A 17,451-nucleotide genomic window follows, 5' to 3' on the forward strand; every position below is an offset into this window, starting at 1 on the left:
ATGATGAACTGTATTCTTCTGCTTACTTTTTTTTTAAACTCTGTAACAATACTTAGTCTCTGTACCTAAGACGCACCGAGAGGTGACATTACACTCTTACGAGTGCACATAACAATAAAGGATATTCTATTCTATTCTATTCAGCCTTCTACCATACCAAGCTCACCAATCAAGTGAGACGGTGAGAAAACTCAGCATGGAAATTAGAGCAGTCAATTAAGCTCACAATTTACTCTATTTTAGACACCAGGTGCCAATATCTCAGGACACACTCTGTCTACACTGACCATACATTTGTTAGATTAGATTACATTACAGTGTGGAAACAGACCCTTCAGCCCAACAAGTCCACACCGACCCGCCGAAGCGCAACCCACCCATACCCCTACATTTTCCCCTTACCTAACACTATGGGCAATTTAGCATGGCCAATTCACCTGACCTGCACATCTTTGGACTGTGGGAGGAAACTGGAGCACCCGGAGAAAACCCACGCAGACACGGGGAGAATGTGCAAACTCCACACAGTCAGTCGCCTGAGGCGGGAATTGAACCCGGCTCTCTGGCGCTATGAGGCAACAGTGCTAACCACTGTGCCACCATGCCGCCACACAGACATGTGTCAGCCTCTGAGAACCTTCATGACACATCTCTGATCTATTTACAGGGCACTTACACACTTCAATGCTGCATCATCAATTATCATCACAAAGAAAGGATATTGCCCACTCAGGGATACGTACCCAAATCATGGGCTGGATCGGGCTCCGTGTCCAAGGTTCTTGCTCGCTGTCATAACACAAGCTCACTCTTTGCCTACGTGGATGCTCAGTACATCGCAGTCTTGCAAGGCTTTGTCTTGCCTTTTTCTGCTTTGTCCCTTTGTCCAAATATAACATGCTTAAATAACTTCCGTCTTGCCTTGCTGCCAACAGTCAACACAAAGATGGTATTGTTGTCATAGTTCTTAACAGTCCTCGGTGAAGTCAAGAAAGAGAGCCTTCCCTTGGGGGTCTAGGTACAATAAGTCAAGGTTAGACTTCAGTACTAGTCTAGGGGTTTGGAGGGAGTCAGTCAGCCATTTTAAAGTGGTCAGAGTCAGGATACTGTCAATATAAGGGGAGGGATGAGCTGAATGTTAGCAGCTTACCACCCATTTTAAGATCTTTTGCCCTACTGGGATCTGCTCATCTCCTGGAATGAGAACAAAGTAGGTATTAAAGGAGACATAAGCAGGTGGCACAATTACTTTCAGGGCAGGAACGAATGGTTTTGAGTGAGCAATTCAATAATGCAGAGGGCAGATACAGTTAGTACTGTCAGGGGTTGGGGCTGACGAGTAAAGGAAATGTTGCAGGCATTACTGAGAGTGGTCGATCATGAGGCTTGTGGCAATTTGGTACAGTGGCAGAGACAGAGTCAGTGTGAGGCATTGGAGTAAAGATGGTGGCATTTAAGTAGCTTCTTAGGGAGCCACATTTGATAAGATACAGTGAGAAATTTCTCTTGGTCTTATGCAGAAATCCCTCCAGAAAACTTGATGCAACTTGAAGCAAATGAAAATGATGTACAATTCAGCCCGTTAACTAGTATTCTCACATATGCTGTCATATTTGTTGAGGTTTTCCAAGACTTTGTTTTATTTTTGACATGTACTGAGTTCCAAAATGACAACTTCCCTCCTTGTGTACCCATGGTAAAATACTTTAGTAATGGATCACAAATTATTGACAAGTTTACTGTGATAAGAATCAATTGATTGAATATTAACTTTTGAATATCTTTTGAACTCAATAGTTTTATTATCTTTGTGTAATTCTCAATTAATGTTATGCTCTATGATGACATAAGTGGAAGCTGCATTGTCAGGATTAGAGTGGAATATTAAGAGAAGATGAGGACAATAATCTGGATCCTGCGTTCAGATCCTGTGTGGCAGATATATTCGCTGACCTCTTTAACCTTTCCTTGCTACAAGCTGAAGTCTCCACCCGCTTCAAGAAGACACCATCATCCCATTACCAAAGAAGGCACATGCAACTTGCCTCAACAACTACTACCCAGTGGCTCTGAGCTCCATAATCATAAAGTGCTTCGAGAGGCTCGTCATGACCCACATCAACTGCACCTTCCCCATTCTGCCTCATTCCTCTAAATTTGCCTACTGGTGAAACAGGTCCACAGTGGACACCATTTCCCTAGCCCTACACTCATCCCTGGAACATTTGGATAGTCAGGACACCTACATCAGGCTTTGACTAATCAACAACAGCTCCACCTTGAATACAAAAATCCCTACCAGACTGATCTCAAAACCCCAAGACCTAGATTTTGGTTCCACCCTGTGCAACTGGATCCTCAGCTTCCTGACCCACAGACTGCAATCAGTGAAGATAGACAACTGCACCTTCTCCATGATAATCCTAAGCACTGGCACCTCAGAAAGATGTGTTCCTAGCCCCCTATTGTACTCCCATGCCTCTGCAGTCAAATTTTGTACAAATATCATCTTCAAGTTTGCCCATGACACCATTGTTGTAGGCTGGATATCAAACAATGATTAGTCAGAATACACGAAGGAGTTAGAGCGCTGGGTGTTGTGGTGCAATGATAACAACCTCTCTCCATGTCAGCAAAACAAAAGTGATCATTGACCTTAGGAAGAAAGGAGGAGGATACACACACACACACACACCCATTTACCAAAGACTGAGGTGGAGAGAGTACAGAGCGTCAAGTTCCTAGGAGTGACTATAACCTGTCCTGGACTTCCCATGTAGATGCAATGGTCAAGAAGGCCCAACAACACCTCCTCTTCCTCAGGAGGCTAAGGAAATTCAGCATGTCCATAAAGACCCTCACCACCAACTTTTACAGATACACCATAGAAGACTTAGCATGGCAACTCCTTTGCCCAAGGCCATAAGAAACTGCAGAAAGTTGTGTGCACAGCCCAGACCCTCGTGGTAGCCAACCTCCCATCCATGGACTCCATTTACACTTCTTGTTGCCACAGAAAGGCTGTCAACATCATCCAGGAGGTGACCGCCAAACCACAACAACCCGACGGTCGGAGGAGGAGCGTCTTATCTTCCGACTGGGAACCCTCCAACCGCAGGGGATGAACTTGGACTTCACCAGTTTCTTCATCCCCCCTCCCCCCACCTTGTCTCAGCCGGATCCCTCCAGCCCGGCACCGCCTTCCTGACCTGCAGTCTTCTTCTTGACCTCTCCGCCTCCATCCTACTCCGACCTATCACCCTCACCTTGACCTCTTTCCACCTATCACATTTCCAACTCCCCTCCTCCAAGTCCCTCCTCCCTACCTTTTATCTTCTCCTGCTGAACACTCTCTGCTCATTCCTGAAGAAGGGCCTGTGCCCGAAACGTCGAATCTCCTGTTCCCTGGATGCTGCCTGACCTGCTGTGCTGTTCCAGCAATAAAGTTTCAACATCATCCAGGACCCCTTCTACCCTTGTAATACTCGATTCCAACCTCTTGCATCAGGCAGAAGATACAGAAGCTTGAACACACGCAACATCAGCTGCAAGAACAGTTTCTTCATTGCTGCTATTAGACTGCTGAATGGACTTCATTAATTCCAAATCTAATGTTGATCTTGCTTTGTGTACCTCTGTGCAGCTATAACCTAGTTTACCTCACTCTCTGTCTAAACATCCAAAGATCTGTATGTCCTTGTTTGTTAAGATCTACCTGTACTGTTTGCAAATCAAAACTCTTCACTGTACCTAAGTACATGTGACATCAATAAATCAAATAAAATATGAAAATGCACTCTCTCCTTGACTGCTACCTGTTTAAAAAAGGTATAACACTCGCCCACTTGCATTATATTAATGTTAATGCTCTCTGTGATCACCCTGAAAGTGACAAATTATTTTGGTGATTTCACCCTCCTGGACTTAAGGAAAGCCAGCTATGTTAGCCAACCACCCTACCCCCACCTCCCCCCCCACTCCCCCAAACTGTACTGCAGCACTGAAGCCATCAGCAAACGAGATGAAGCAGCGTGATCTTGCACCAACTGAGTCACTAACAGCTTTGATCGATTTGTGGGTTGAGAGATCCTGCACAAATCCCCACTGGATCCTTTCAAGCAGCCAGTGCGCAACGCTTTAGTGTAGCTGTCATTTTGACAGTCACAGGGATAGGATAACCACATTTTCTCTTCAAAATGCACATCCAGCTCCAGCATGTGGCAGTTTTGATGTGATGTCCCAGGTCATATTTATTTAGTAGGAGTGCTGGGCTTCCTTTACCAGGAGAGAATGACATAGAGGAGACAGACACTGGCCCTCCTGTGCCATCTCCATATCCTGAGGGGACCTTCTGATGTGACTTTCTCACGTCAAGGCTGTTCAGCAGCTGCTTGTCCTGGGTTTGCTGACACTGTTCTCCTCAATTTCTCTGTGCCTTTTATTGTTTAGCAAGGAAAGTGATAAGAAAAAGCTGTTCTAACTAGATTGATTGGAGTTAGTTCTAAAGACTCTGTGCAGAATATCAGAAACAAAACAGCCAGTAACATGAACAGCACACGGGTTTGCCATGGCCCCCACGACAGTACGACATGGGAGCCTCCAACAGAGGGCCATCAAATCCCTCCACATGGACCTGTGAAATATTAGATGTATTTTGATGGATGCAGCAGGATCCACTATCTTGCAACATAATAGGAGATTATAAATGCAGTAGCTGAACATAAATCCTTCTTATTCCGCCACCCCTATTACCCAAGAAAGGAGGCATATTATATTTGAGCATATTCTGACATAGTGTGAGAGAAAAGCAGTTCAGTGCAGTCCGAGACTTTGGAATCTGTTTGAGAATTGTCAGCTACAGGTAACATTTTAATAGTCTTCTATGATCACTTTCGCTTCACAAGGATTACTGAGCTTAATTTGGAATGATCATTGTCATAGTCATGATTATTTACAGCCAGGACTTGTTATCTGCATAATTGGTAAGGTACACTGGCAGAATTATGTGGTTGCAGATGTATTTAACATTGAATTTCTGAATACTTGATTAATACATCATCTTTAAAAGGACTTCACATTGCTAACACATGGAGCCCATTCCCACATGCAAAAGAAAACAAATATACCCTGCTCATTCTGGGTGTGCTGACAGCCAATTTTCCTTTCCATTGTACCATTGCAAATCAGTTGAAGTTTGAAAGTTTTATACACTGCACTTAAGAATAAGAGTTGCAGGATCTGCCAGTTATTCTTGGTGTCCGTCTCCCCAGCCTCCCTGTTCCTTTCTGCACTGCAATCTCTATCAATCTCATTAACTTTGAAACTTTCTATATTCCTTCCCAATCTTCTTTTTAACTATTTTATATCCTGAATTTACTCTGAGGTCCATGCCTACTGATTAGTCATAATCAACATTATCCCTCATTGCCACTCCCTTGAAGATCATGAGGTGGTTACTGTCAATGACCACCCCTCCAATGTACCTCATGTTCTGCCAGCTTTAGAGACTATGTCTCCTCTTCATCCCAGCATACTGTTTCCCACTCCTGCACTTGACTTGACTTGTCCAATTTCATCAAGACAATACTGTTCCTCCGTTAACACATCCTTCACATCAGTACTCAGAGGACAGTCTGACTGATGAAGAACCAACCCTCCTGCTAATCTGAGAAACTCCCCTACTCATTTACCTGTAACCCCTGGACTGATTGGACATGACTTGCAAGACTGACCATATTCCTTTCCAGGGCTGTAAGGATGCAGATAGCCCAGAACCTTATTACACAAAGTTTTGTCATGTACATAAATGATTTGGATGCGAGCATAAGAGATATACTAACTATGAGGACACCAAAATTGGAGGTGTAGTGGACAGTGAAGAAGGCTACCTCAGATTACAACAGGATCTGGACCAGATGGGCCAATGGGCTGAGAAGTGGCAAATGGAGTTTAATTTAGATAAATGTGAGGTGCTGCATTTTGGGAAAGCAAGTCTTAGCAGGACTTCTACACCTTAATGGTAAGGTCCTAGGGAGTGTTGCTGAACAAAGAGACCTTGGAGTGCAGGTTCATAGTTCTTTGAAAGTACAGTCGCAGGTAGATAGGATAGTGAAGAAGGCATTTGGTATGCTTTCCTTTATTGGTCAAAGCATTGAGTACAGGATTTGGGAGGTCATGTTGCAGCAGTACAGGATGTTGATTAGGCCACTTTTGGAATATAACGTGCAATTCTGGTCTCCTTCTTATCAGAAGGATGTTGTGAAACTTGGAAGGGGTCAGGAAAGATTTACAAGGACATTGCCAGGGTTCGAGGATTTGAGCTATAGGGAGAGGTTGAATAGGCTGGGGTTGGTTTCCCTGGAGCGCTGGAGGCTGAGGGGTGACCTCATAGCAGTTTATAAAATCATGAGGGGCACGAATAGGATAAATAGACAGTCTTTTCCCTGGGGTGGGGGAGTCCAGAATTTGAGGGCATAGGTTTAGGGTGAGATGGGAAAGGTATAAAAGGGGCAACTTGTTCACACAGAGGGTGATGCATGTATGGAATGAGCTGCCAGAGGAAGTGGTGGAGGCTGGTATATATACAGCATTTAAAAGGCATTGGATGGGTATATGAACGGGAAGGGTTTGGAGGGATATGGGCCGGGTGCTGGCAAATGGGACTAGATTCGGTTGGGCTATCTGGTCAGCATGGACGAGTTGGACCAAAGAGTCTGTTTCCGTGCTATACATCTCTATGACTCTCTGACTCTAAGTGACCAATTTACTTGAATTTTAAAAACCTTCAAATAATGTCATTTTGAAGAAAAGGAACAATTTGTTATTTCAGTAAGTAGAATGATCAGAAGTACCATTTGAGTAAACCAATACTGTAGGACATTGTTATAATTTAGAATTGATTTTGTGAGAACATTATTAATTCTGGCTCGAAGGAAACTAATTGAACACAATTATACTACAAACTGTCTCTCCATGCTGCACCATAGAAAGGAACCAAGTTTCACTGATAACTGTGTCATGATGTTTCACTGCAAAGGAAGGAGAAACAACATGAACTCTGTAGTGTTCTACTGAACTACAAATATCACCAGACAGTGAAGGTAGATCTCGGAAGATAGGAAGGGAGAACTTAATAGAATGAAAAGTCTTGCAACTCGCAATTTGTATTAGTGTGTGGCTTCATGGTTAATACCTTCGTAGAAATGTACATGGCACGGGGATCCAGAATACTATAATCTTACATTTCTATAATGGCATTAAGAATGCAGTTGACACAATGATATAAATTGTTTCTGGAGATAAATTTTATTTGATTAAACTTCCTCTTTCTATTCAAATCATATTGAGATTCCTTTCCACTCCTTTGGCTCAGTGAAATGCTGTAGAGATCATGTTATTTGCCTTTCCTATGCTGTAAATTACTTTGTTCCACATTTATCACTAGTTCAGTGACACATTTAGAGATGAAGTTTAAAACGTAATTTGTTCAGTTAGGTTTTCCTCTAGTTTAGAATTTTCAGTGTCCTAATAAAATCCAATATAAAAAATGGTTACATCTTGCAGTAGTGGTTTTCCCGAGATGGTAGCTTTTCACATCCAGTTGATGCTATTGTAGTATTTGAAAGAAGAAGGTTATTTCATTCCCCATATTTTGTCAAACTGTTAACAAAATGGAGAAAGTGACTGGTATTTTTAAAGAAGCACACCGTATCTGAAAAAAAGTTCATGAAATATTTACTCAGATGATATAAACTGAATGGTTAAAGTAATCAGGAAATATTTGACATGCTGGAACTCTTTTTCTTCCCGGAAAAGAAAATTTAAGGAGTGAAAAATGCTTTTAACATGGAAAAGTAGATAGGTATAAAGAGGTTCACAGTTGTGGGATAGGAGAAAACGAAGTGCTTTACATAACTGATCCAACAGTAAATTCAGAACAAAAATGTTAAACTGGGCTGGTCAAAATGGGAGTAGAATTAGAATACAATTCTTCCATCTCCAGGGAGCAGTTTAGGCAAATAGCACAAGATGCATTTAAAGGCAAGTTCACCAACAGATGAAAGAGAAACCAATAAAAGGATATGTTGATGGGGTTAGATGTGCAAGGGTACAAAGAGAGATTTGTGTGGAGAATAAACAGCGGTGTGAACTTCATTTGGCCAAATAGCCCATTTCTGTGCTGTAAATCCAGTGCAATATTGGTGATATATTTAAATAACATAATGGTTTTACATCAGATTGATCACCCAAATGACCCAGAAGTTGTACCTTTAGGCATGATTACAGAACATGTGGAAAATATTAATGCGATTGCTGAAAGCCAGCATGGGTCAATGAAATGTGAATCATATTTAACAAATCCGCTGGAGTTGATTAAGGATGTAACTAGTAGGATAGATAAGAGAACAAGAGGATGTGGTGCATTTGGGATTTTCAGAAGGTATTTGACGAGATTTTTCATGAGTGGTTAGTGGCCAAAATTAAAACACAGGGTCGTAGTCGTAGTACATTGAATGGATCGAGACTAGGTTGACAGACAGGAAACAGTGGACAGAATGGTTTGGTTCTAAATGGCAGGCAGTGACTAGCGGGTAGAACAAGGATTAGATTAAATTACATTACATTACAGTGTGGAAACAGGCCCTTCGGCCCAACAAGTCCACACCGACCCGCCGAAGCGAAACCCACCCATACCCCTACATTTACCCCTTACCTAACACTACGGGCAATTTAGCATGGCCAATTCACCTGACCCTGCACATCTTTGTGACTGTGGGAGGAAACCGGAGCACCCGGAGGAAACCCACGCAGACATGGGGAGAACGTGCAAACTCCACACAGTCAGTCACCTGAGGCGGGAATTGAACCCGGGTCTCTGGCGTTGTGAGGCAGCAGTGCTAACCACTGTGCCACCGTGCCGCCCAAAGTTTAGTTCTTGGGGCCCCACCTATTCATGATGTGTATAAATGACTTGGATGAGGGAACAAATTACAACATTTCCAAGTCTGTTGGTGACATAATATTTAGGCAGCATTGTGGATTATGAGGAGGTTGCATGGAGGCTTTGGGGTAATTTAGATGAGTTGAATGACTGAGCAAATATATGGCAAATGCATTACAAAGTGGTAAACGAGAACATATACATTTTGGAGAGAAACAAATGAAGGAAGAGTATAAATCAAACTATGGTATATTGTTAAGTTCAGATGCACAGAGTGTTGTTCTACACCAGCCAATGAAAGAGGACAAGCAGATGGAGCAAGCAATTAGGAAGGCAGATGGTATTTTGACCTTCATTGCAAGAAGGATTGCAATGTTCAGAAGTAAGGATGCCTGACTGCAGTCATGCAGGACCTTAGTGAGATTACATCTGGAGTATGATGTGCAATTTTGGTCTCCTGACCAAAGAAAAGACATACTTGCTATAAAAGGAGTGCAGTAGAGGCTGAGACAGGGATCAATAAGGGGGGCGCAGGAAAAGCAGGTCAGACAGCATCCAAGGAGCAGGAGAGTCGACACTTCGGGCAGGACCCTTCATCACAGAGATGGCAGGACTATCCAATGAGGAGAGATTGATTTGAATGGGTGTTTATGCACTAGACTTTAAAAATATGAGACTGGATTTGATTGAAACAAATAAAATTTTAACACTGTTGGACAGACTAGATGCAGGGTGCATGCTTTCCCTGGTTGGGAAATCTTGAACCCGGATTTGGATTAACCATTTAATACTGAGATGAGGAAATGTTTCTTCACTCAAATGCTAGTGAATTTGTGGAACTCTGTACCACAGAAGGATGTCTAGGCAAAGTTACTGCACATGTTAAAAATAAAAAAGACCACAGGACAGGAACACTTCCTTTGAACCATGAGGCCTGTGCCAACACATGACACCTGTTTTTTCAAACTCGGTCATTTTATTTGCTGACTGACTGCTCAGGTTTCCAGACCCCTGCCACACTAGGTTAAACCCACCTGAGGAAAAGGTGGATACATTTTTAGATTTTCAATGCATAAAGGGTTTTGGGATAAAGTGGGAATATGACATTGAGATAAAGGATCAACCATGTCATATTGGATGCACAGTAGGCTCAAAGAGCTATGTGTCTAGATTAGAGTGGTGCTGGAAAAACACAGCAGTTCAGGCAGCATCCGAGGACCAGTAAAATCGATGTTTCAGGCAAAAGCCCTTCATCAGGAATACAGGCAGAGAGGCTGAAGGGTGGAGAGATAAACTAGAGGAGGGTGGGGGTGGGGAGAAAGTAGCATAGAGTACAATAGGTGAGTGGGGGAGGGGATGAAGGTGATAGGTCGGGGAGGAGGGTGGAGTGGATAGGTGGAAAAGAAGATACTGGATTAGTGGTGCTGGAAGGGCACAGCAGTTCAGGCAACATCCGAGGAGCTCCTCAGAAAAGAAGATAGGCAGGTAGGACAAGTCATGGGGACAGTGCCGAGCTGGAAGTTTGGAACCGGGGTGAGGTTGGGGAAGGGGAAATGAGGAAACTGGTGAAGACCACATTGATGCCCTGGGGTTGAAGTGTTCCAAGGCAGAAGATGAGGCGTTCTTCCTCCAGGCGTTGGGTGGTGAGGGAGCGGCGGTGAAGGAGGCCCAGGACCTCCATGTCCTCGGCAGAGTGGGAGGGGGAGTTGAAATGTTGGGCCACAGGGCGGTGTGGTTGATTGGTGCGGGTGTCCCAGAGATGTTCCCTAAAACACTTTGCTAGGAGGCGTCCAGTCTCCCCAATGTAGAGGAGACCGCATCGGCAGCAATGGATACAATAAATGATATTGGTGGATGTGCAGGTAAAACTTTGATGGATATGGAAGCTCCTTTAGGACCTTGGATGGAGGTGAGGGAGGAGGTGTGGGCGCAGGTTTTGCAATTCCTGCTGTGGCAGGGGAAGGTGCCAGGACGGGAGGGTGGGTTGTAGGGGGGCGTGGGCCTGACCAGGTAGTCACGAAGGGAACGGTCTTTGCGGAAAGTGGAAAGGGGTGGGGAGGGAAATATATCCCTGATGGTGGGGTCCGTTTGGAGGTGGCGGAGATATCGGCGGATGATTTGGTTTATGCGAAGGTTGGTAGGGTGGAAGGTGAGTATCAGAGGCGTTCTGTCCTTGTTACGGTTGGAGGGGTGGGGTCTGAGGGCGGAGGTGCGGGATGTGGACGAGATGCTTGGGAGGGCATCTTTAACCACGTGGGAAGGGAACTTGCAGTCTCTAAAGAAGGAGGCCACCTGGTATGTTCTGTGGTGGAACTGGTCCTCCTGGGAGCAGATGAGGCAGAGGAATTGGGAATACGCGATGGTATTTTTGCAGGAGGTAGGGTGGGAAGAGGTGTAATCCAGGTAGCTGTGGGAGTCGGTGGGTTTGTAAAAAATGTCGGTATCAAGTCGGTCGTCATTAATGGAGATGGAGAGGTCCAGGAAAGGGAAAGAGGTGTCAGAGATGGTCCAGGTAAATTTAAGATCAGGGTGGAATGTGTTGGTGACGTTGATGAACTGCTCAACCTCCTCGCAGGAGCACGAGGTGGCGCCAATGCAGTCATCAATGTAGCGGAGGAAGAGGTGGGGAGTGGTGCCGGTGTAATTACGGAAGATGAACTGTTCTGCATAGCCAAAAAAGAGACAGGCATAGCTGGGGCCCATACGTGTGCTCATGGCTACCCCTTTGGGCGGCATGGTGGCACAGTGGTTAGCACTGCTGCCTCACAGAAGATGTGCAGGTCAGGTGAATTGGCCATGCTAAATTGCCCGTAATGCTAGGTAAGGGGTAAATGTAGGGGTATGGGTGGGTTGCGCTTCGGCGGGTCGGCGTGGACTTGTTGGGCCGAAGGGCCTTTTTCCACACTGTAAGTAATCTAATCTAATCTAATCTAATCTAATCTTTGGACAGGCATAACGGGGGCCTCAAAGAGCTATGTGGCCTACTCCTGCTTCTTGTTTCTATGTTTCTATTCCACTCATTCTTTTTCAGAGACAATTACATGTACATCATATATTATTTGATGTGCCCCATGCTTTATAATGTCTTTGTATTAAAGTGGTAAAAGATCCAAGATTGTCTATGGTCTAACCTTCTGGAATGTATCACAATATTGCGGCTCGTTATTCTTGGCATTTGACATGGTGAGTTAGGAAGGTCCTGATGAAAAGAATCTATTGAGCTTGTTCCAAGGCTTCCTGCAGGTAGTGCAGCTGCTATTCTTGATGGAAAAAGTTGTTAGTCTGTCTGAATGAGGGGCACTGAATGCTTCTACACTTTCCTAAAGATTCAAAACAAATTACCTTTCGATTCTTCCAGGGTATTCCATCATTCCTTTAATCTGCTTTCCCAAAGCCCAGGAGCTGTTAACCGAGCTGTGATGAACTTTGTCTTAATTTTATTTGTTTTTTGTTATGTATGACTTCTGTCAATGATGTAGGTGCTGGTAGGCTGACTTATAAAACTTTTCATTGTCTTTTTGATGTAAAAGTACACTTCACAATAAATTTCTATTCTATTCTATATGCTGCATCATTAAATATTGGAACTAACCAGGACAACAGGCCAGTTGAACTGATGACATGTCATATAAAATCTATAGATAGCCTGAGGCTGGATCTTAATATATTCCCAGTTCCTTTTGGAATAATTTTTTTTTCAGAATTTGCTTTCTAAAATCAGTGCCTTTCTATAGAAACAATATTTCCATCCATCAATAAATATTCAATTTCTCAAATTATGACTGGCAGTTTAAAATGTAATAGCATGCAAATATCAATCATGATCTTCATAACTCAAATTAATCATTTTAAATATAAGTTTTACATTGCTACTTTAAATTAATATCTAGTAATAATTGCATAAGTGGAATAATGGAAAGACAATAATTTGACAAAAAAGTATGCAAGCCTCAATATGTAAACCAGTGAAAGGCCAATTTTTATCAAGGTTGTTTTATAACATTTTTAAAGGACATTTTACACAATGAAGCCAAATTATAAATATGAAACCTTTGATTATTTATAGAATAAAATTTTCAAGCCACATTAACTTAATTGAAGGGTAGTTGAAGCAACAATTTGACAGCTGAATGAGTACAAGCTATTAGTACTCAATATTTCTCCACAGAAACTTTACATGCTAAGCAAGCAACATAATTGGAAGGAAGCCACTTTGTTTTTCTTTTTGCAAAATGAGAGCATCACTGATTAGGCTAACATTTATTGTCCAATGCTACTTGCCCAAAGAACAATTAAGAGTCAACCATATTGCTGTGTATCTGGAGTCACATGTACATTAGAACAGGCAAGGACAACAGTTTCCTTCCTGAAAGGGCATCAGTGAGCCAGATGGGGTTTTCTGACAATTGACAATGGATTCATGGTCATCATTAGACTCTTAATTCCAGATTTTTTTAAAAATTGAATCTGCCATGGTGGGATTTGAGCCTGGGTCATCAGAACATTACCCTGGGTAGTGTGATGAAAAGTCCAACGATAACATAATTCGGCAGTCATCTTGGGATTAGCATAAATTTTAGAACTGGATGGTTCTTAAGGCTAGATATTGACTTGACCACGATTCTGAACCATTTCATTTCTCTTTGGCCAATTGATTTGGATATCTCACTTACCCCAAAATAATTTTGATTCTCTTTTGTTTTTGCTGTCATCACAAAACCATTTTGTCCCAAAAATGGAAATGAGAAGTACTTCAAATGCTCTATCAAGACAAAGCAGAGAAAAACAAAGTTAAATGTTTCAAATTGAATGTGACTCTTTGGCTTAGTGATCTCCAGCGTTGAAGTGGATGAGGTTGAAATGGAGTGGGGTTACACATGGAGAAGGCCTTGGATCTGATTCCAAGCAAACAGTCATTTATTTTGTTTCAGTTTCTTGGAACATCATGATACACTCAGAATGCAAATTTCAAAAATAAGTTTATTGAGACACTATATTTTGTATGAAATGTATTGAAATCTTGCCCAAAATAAGTCCTGCTGATGTTTTGCTTTACTGTTTGATTAAAATGCCCACAGCATCCTGAACTCGGGCAACACCATTTCTTTTTGTCAATAGCCTAAGAAATCGATGGTGTAATTTGACAGTTCATTTATCATAGTCATGAGGTGCTCCTGAACTGTATTGATACTAGAAGGCATTTTGTTCATCATGAGTTTGATTTTCAAATGAAATTTACAGGCTGGAATCTCCAACTAGGACTCTGACAATGGAAGCCCCAAAGGGAGTACACATTACTGCAGCTGAAGGAGACCTCAAGGCAACCTGTCGAAGAGAATTACAGCTCCAGTCTACAGATGGGGAGGTAAACTTGCCTGATGCAGATTCACACTTGTAAATCTGTCACACAACTATCCTCTTATATCAAGGTGTTATAATGTCTCTGATTTGGACACAACAGATTGTAAACAAAATACAGTGGCTTTGTTCTTAAGAATTAGAATGCCAAAGTAAGCAGCTAGTGTTAAATTTATAAAGCGGGTTTTTTTATTCTTTATTCTTTCTCAGGATGTGGTTGTTGCTGGCAACGCCAACATTTGTTGCTACATTTACCCTTGAGCTGAATGCCTTGCTAGGTCTCTGAAGTGCAGTTAAGAATTAGGCACATAGAATAAAACAAAAAGACCTAAAACTTTCGTGTGATGTTGGTGTTGCAAACAAGGCCACCACTTGTTGCCCATCTCGAGTTGCTTTTGAACTGAAAGGCTTTCTAAGCCATTTTAAAAGTGAATTAAAAGTCAACAACATTACTGTAGGTCTGGAGTGATAAATAGATGACAAGACCAGGCAAGGGTAATAGGTTGACATTTCTAAAAGAACATTAGTGTACCTGGTAATGATTGTTGTAAAACTATGAAAGCATTCAATTCTGCTATAGGAAGGATGTTATTAAACTAGACAGGGTACAGAAAATTTACAAGGATATTGCTGGGACTGGAGAGTTTGAGTTATAAGAAAGGGCTGGATAGGCTGGAACTTTTGTCTTGGAGACTGAGGGACTCGCCGAGGGCACCTAAACGGTCACTGGATAAACATATGGATGATAATGGAATAGTGTAGGTTAGATGGGCTTCAGATTGGTTTCACAGGTCGGTGCAACATCGATGGCTGAAGTTCTGTGTTCTGTGTGTATCATTGAGATTGAGACTAGCAATTCAAATTTTTAATTTTAAATTCCATAAGCTTCAACATGGGATTTGAACCCTACTCTCCAGAACCTTACCTTTGTGATGCATATTTCTATTCTAGTACCAAAGTGTCATTATTTCTCCTTTCATTTTCTTTCACATTTTCTTTCTGTCTTTCTCTCTCTCTCTCTCTCTATTTCTCTATATTTCTCTCTCTCTCTCTATATATATATATATATGTGTGTAATATATATATATATTTCTCTCTATATATATATATTTCTCTCTCTATATATATATATATTATATATATTTCTATATATATATTTCTATCTATATATATATTTCTATATCGCTCTCTCTCTCTCTCTCTCTCTCATATCACCAACACCAAGCAATTTCTCCTCTTTCTCTGGAAAGAAATTATGTGAGGATTTCTAAAATTGCTACCATAACTTAAAAAAGCAGAACAATCAACGAAGTCTCAGAAGATTGAAATTTTTTTTTGGGTAAAGAGACAATCGAGTAGAGATATTTACTGTAGGTATTATGTAATTTTGAGGTAGCATTGTAATGTTCAATCGTTCTGATTTTGATTGTGAGACTGTTTGTTTGTTTACTTTTGATGCAAATTGTGGTTGATTAGTTAACACTGGCTCTGTCATATCTGAACAGTTCCAGATGTAAATTATAAGATAGCTCCCACTGATCATCAGGATAAATGCATATGATTTCCATTCTGATGACATCAAAATCCTAGCCATGTTTTTCCCAGGCTGTGGGAGTCATTGACTTGGGGTCAAATTGCAATACAAATATTTTTCTGCTTGATTTTAAAAAAAGGCTGAAGTTATTATTCAATGGCCTATGTACAGTTGACCACATTGCTCTTTCAGTGTCAATGGGAGGATTTCTCAAAGACTGCCTGGATCTCCAATTGTTATGTCCTTTTTCGTTTCTACATTTTCAGATCGTTTGCTTGGCTTTGGGGGAGCGATAGTGAGAGGCTGATCCCTTGGCTGAGGTCATGTTCTTAAATATAAACAAAGTAATGAAATTCTGGTTAAAAACTAAAAGACCCAAAATTCCAAGGATCATTCTGGAGATGGGGATAGTTCCTGTGCATTTCATTGATTTCCCCAGTTCCTTCCCAGATTCAGCATCCCTGCCACACGTATACCCCTCTGGGGGATGCTGGACAAGTGAAATGAGGAGCATAATGAGGCATTACAGGAAATACCCCATCCCCCCTCTTTATCATAACAATGTTGGGTCCCTATCTAACCTATGTACAGGTTGAATTATAGGAGAATCTCAGAATATTGCACTGAGGAAAGAAAAATGAAATAACATGGTCTCAGCCCATTTGCCCTCATCTTAATGTAATAGAACTGTATGTAGATATGAATTTCCTGTATTTAAAAAAAAAATCCTAGAACACATGATTAGAATAATATTAAAGAAAGATTATTGGCAGGAATTGCAGACTTGTAAGCTCCAACTTAACTACCGATATGGATTTCAACATGAGCTATCAGGAAATAATGCAACCACAGTGGTATACTCACGCTTTGATTTGCATGTTGAAGGCAGAACTGTTCAATTACCTTTTAGTTTTGTTTTGTAATTGGAAAAAAAATACAGGTCAGAATTCCTTCAAAATTAATGGGTGCCCTTTCCAAAATAGGTGGAACTACAAATGGCTTGTGAACTGATCTATTTTAGGAAATTGCTGTGGGCAGTGTCCCTTAATGTCTCCTTGAGCAAAGTGTTTTAAGAAATTAAGAACATATTTGATTAAAATACCTTAAAGGAATTTTCCAAAAAAAAAGTGCTATGTTAGTAGATTATGATTAGAAAGCTAATTTTTGGTGATTTCACAACATTTGGTAGCTGTGACTGCTGCCTTTCATGGACTTTAAATTCCAAAGTATATGCCTTTTCCAAAATTATTAAAGGTAAGCTGGAACGTTGACAATCTGCACTTTGTAAGTACAGTTGGTGATATTGGTGGGAAAACACTGTATGCCATCAAATAATATTCTACCAATTTAAGAGGGTCAGTTAAACTTTACAAGCTCACTTTTTAATTGCATGATGAGTAAACCTATCGATGACGACACCAACTCTGAGCTGTGACGCGTTGGATTATTGTTAAAGATGAAGAGCTCTTTTTTTTTTGGCTTTTTAATGATATTTTTATTAGAAATTTAACATTTTTACAAGTTTACAAAAATAAACAAAACTCTCAGATATAAACATTGATATACAATTAGCTCAAATATACAATAGCCAAAATTTAACAAAAAAAAAACAAAACAA

At 41.4% G+C, this 17,451-nt stretch overlaps 1 protein-coding gene across 2 annotated transcripts in view; it reads left to right on the forward strand.

The window, feature by feature from the left end:
• The window catches only part of LOC122549979 (zeta-sarcoglycan), a 972,906-nt gene that overhangs the window by 935,393 nt on the left and 20,062 nt on the right, over positions 1 to 17,451 (forward strand). For both annotated transcript variants that reach the window (XM_043690307.1, XM_043690318.1), the window contains exon 7: positions 14,183 to 14,306. In XM_043690307.1, coding sequence (XP_043546242.1) covers positions 14,183 to 14,306 — 124 coding nt within the window. The remainder of the gene's footprint in view (positions 1 to 14,182; positions 14,307 to 17,451) is intronic.

The sequence above is a fragment of the Chiloscyllium plagiosum genome, chromosome 1 (genome assembly GCF_004010195.1).
Source record: "Chiloscyllium plagiosum isolate BGI_BamShark_2017 chromosome 1, ASM401019v2, whole genome shotgun sequence".
Classification (NCBI taxonomy): Eukaryota; Metazoa; Chordata; class Chondrichthyes; order Orectolobiformes; family Hemiscylliidae; genus Chiloscyllium; species Chiloscyllium plagiosum.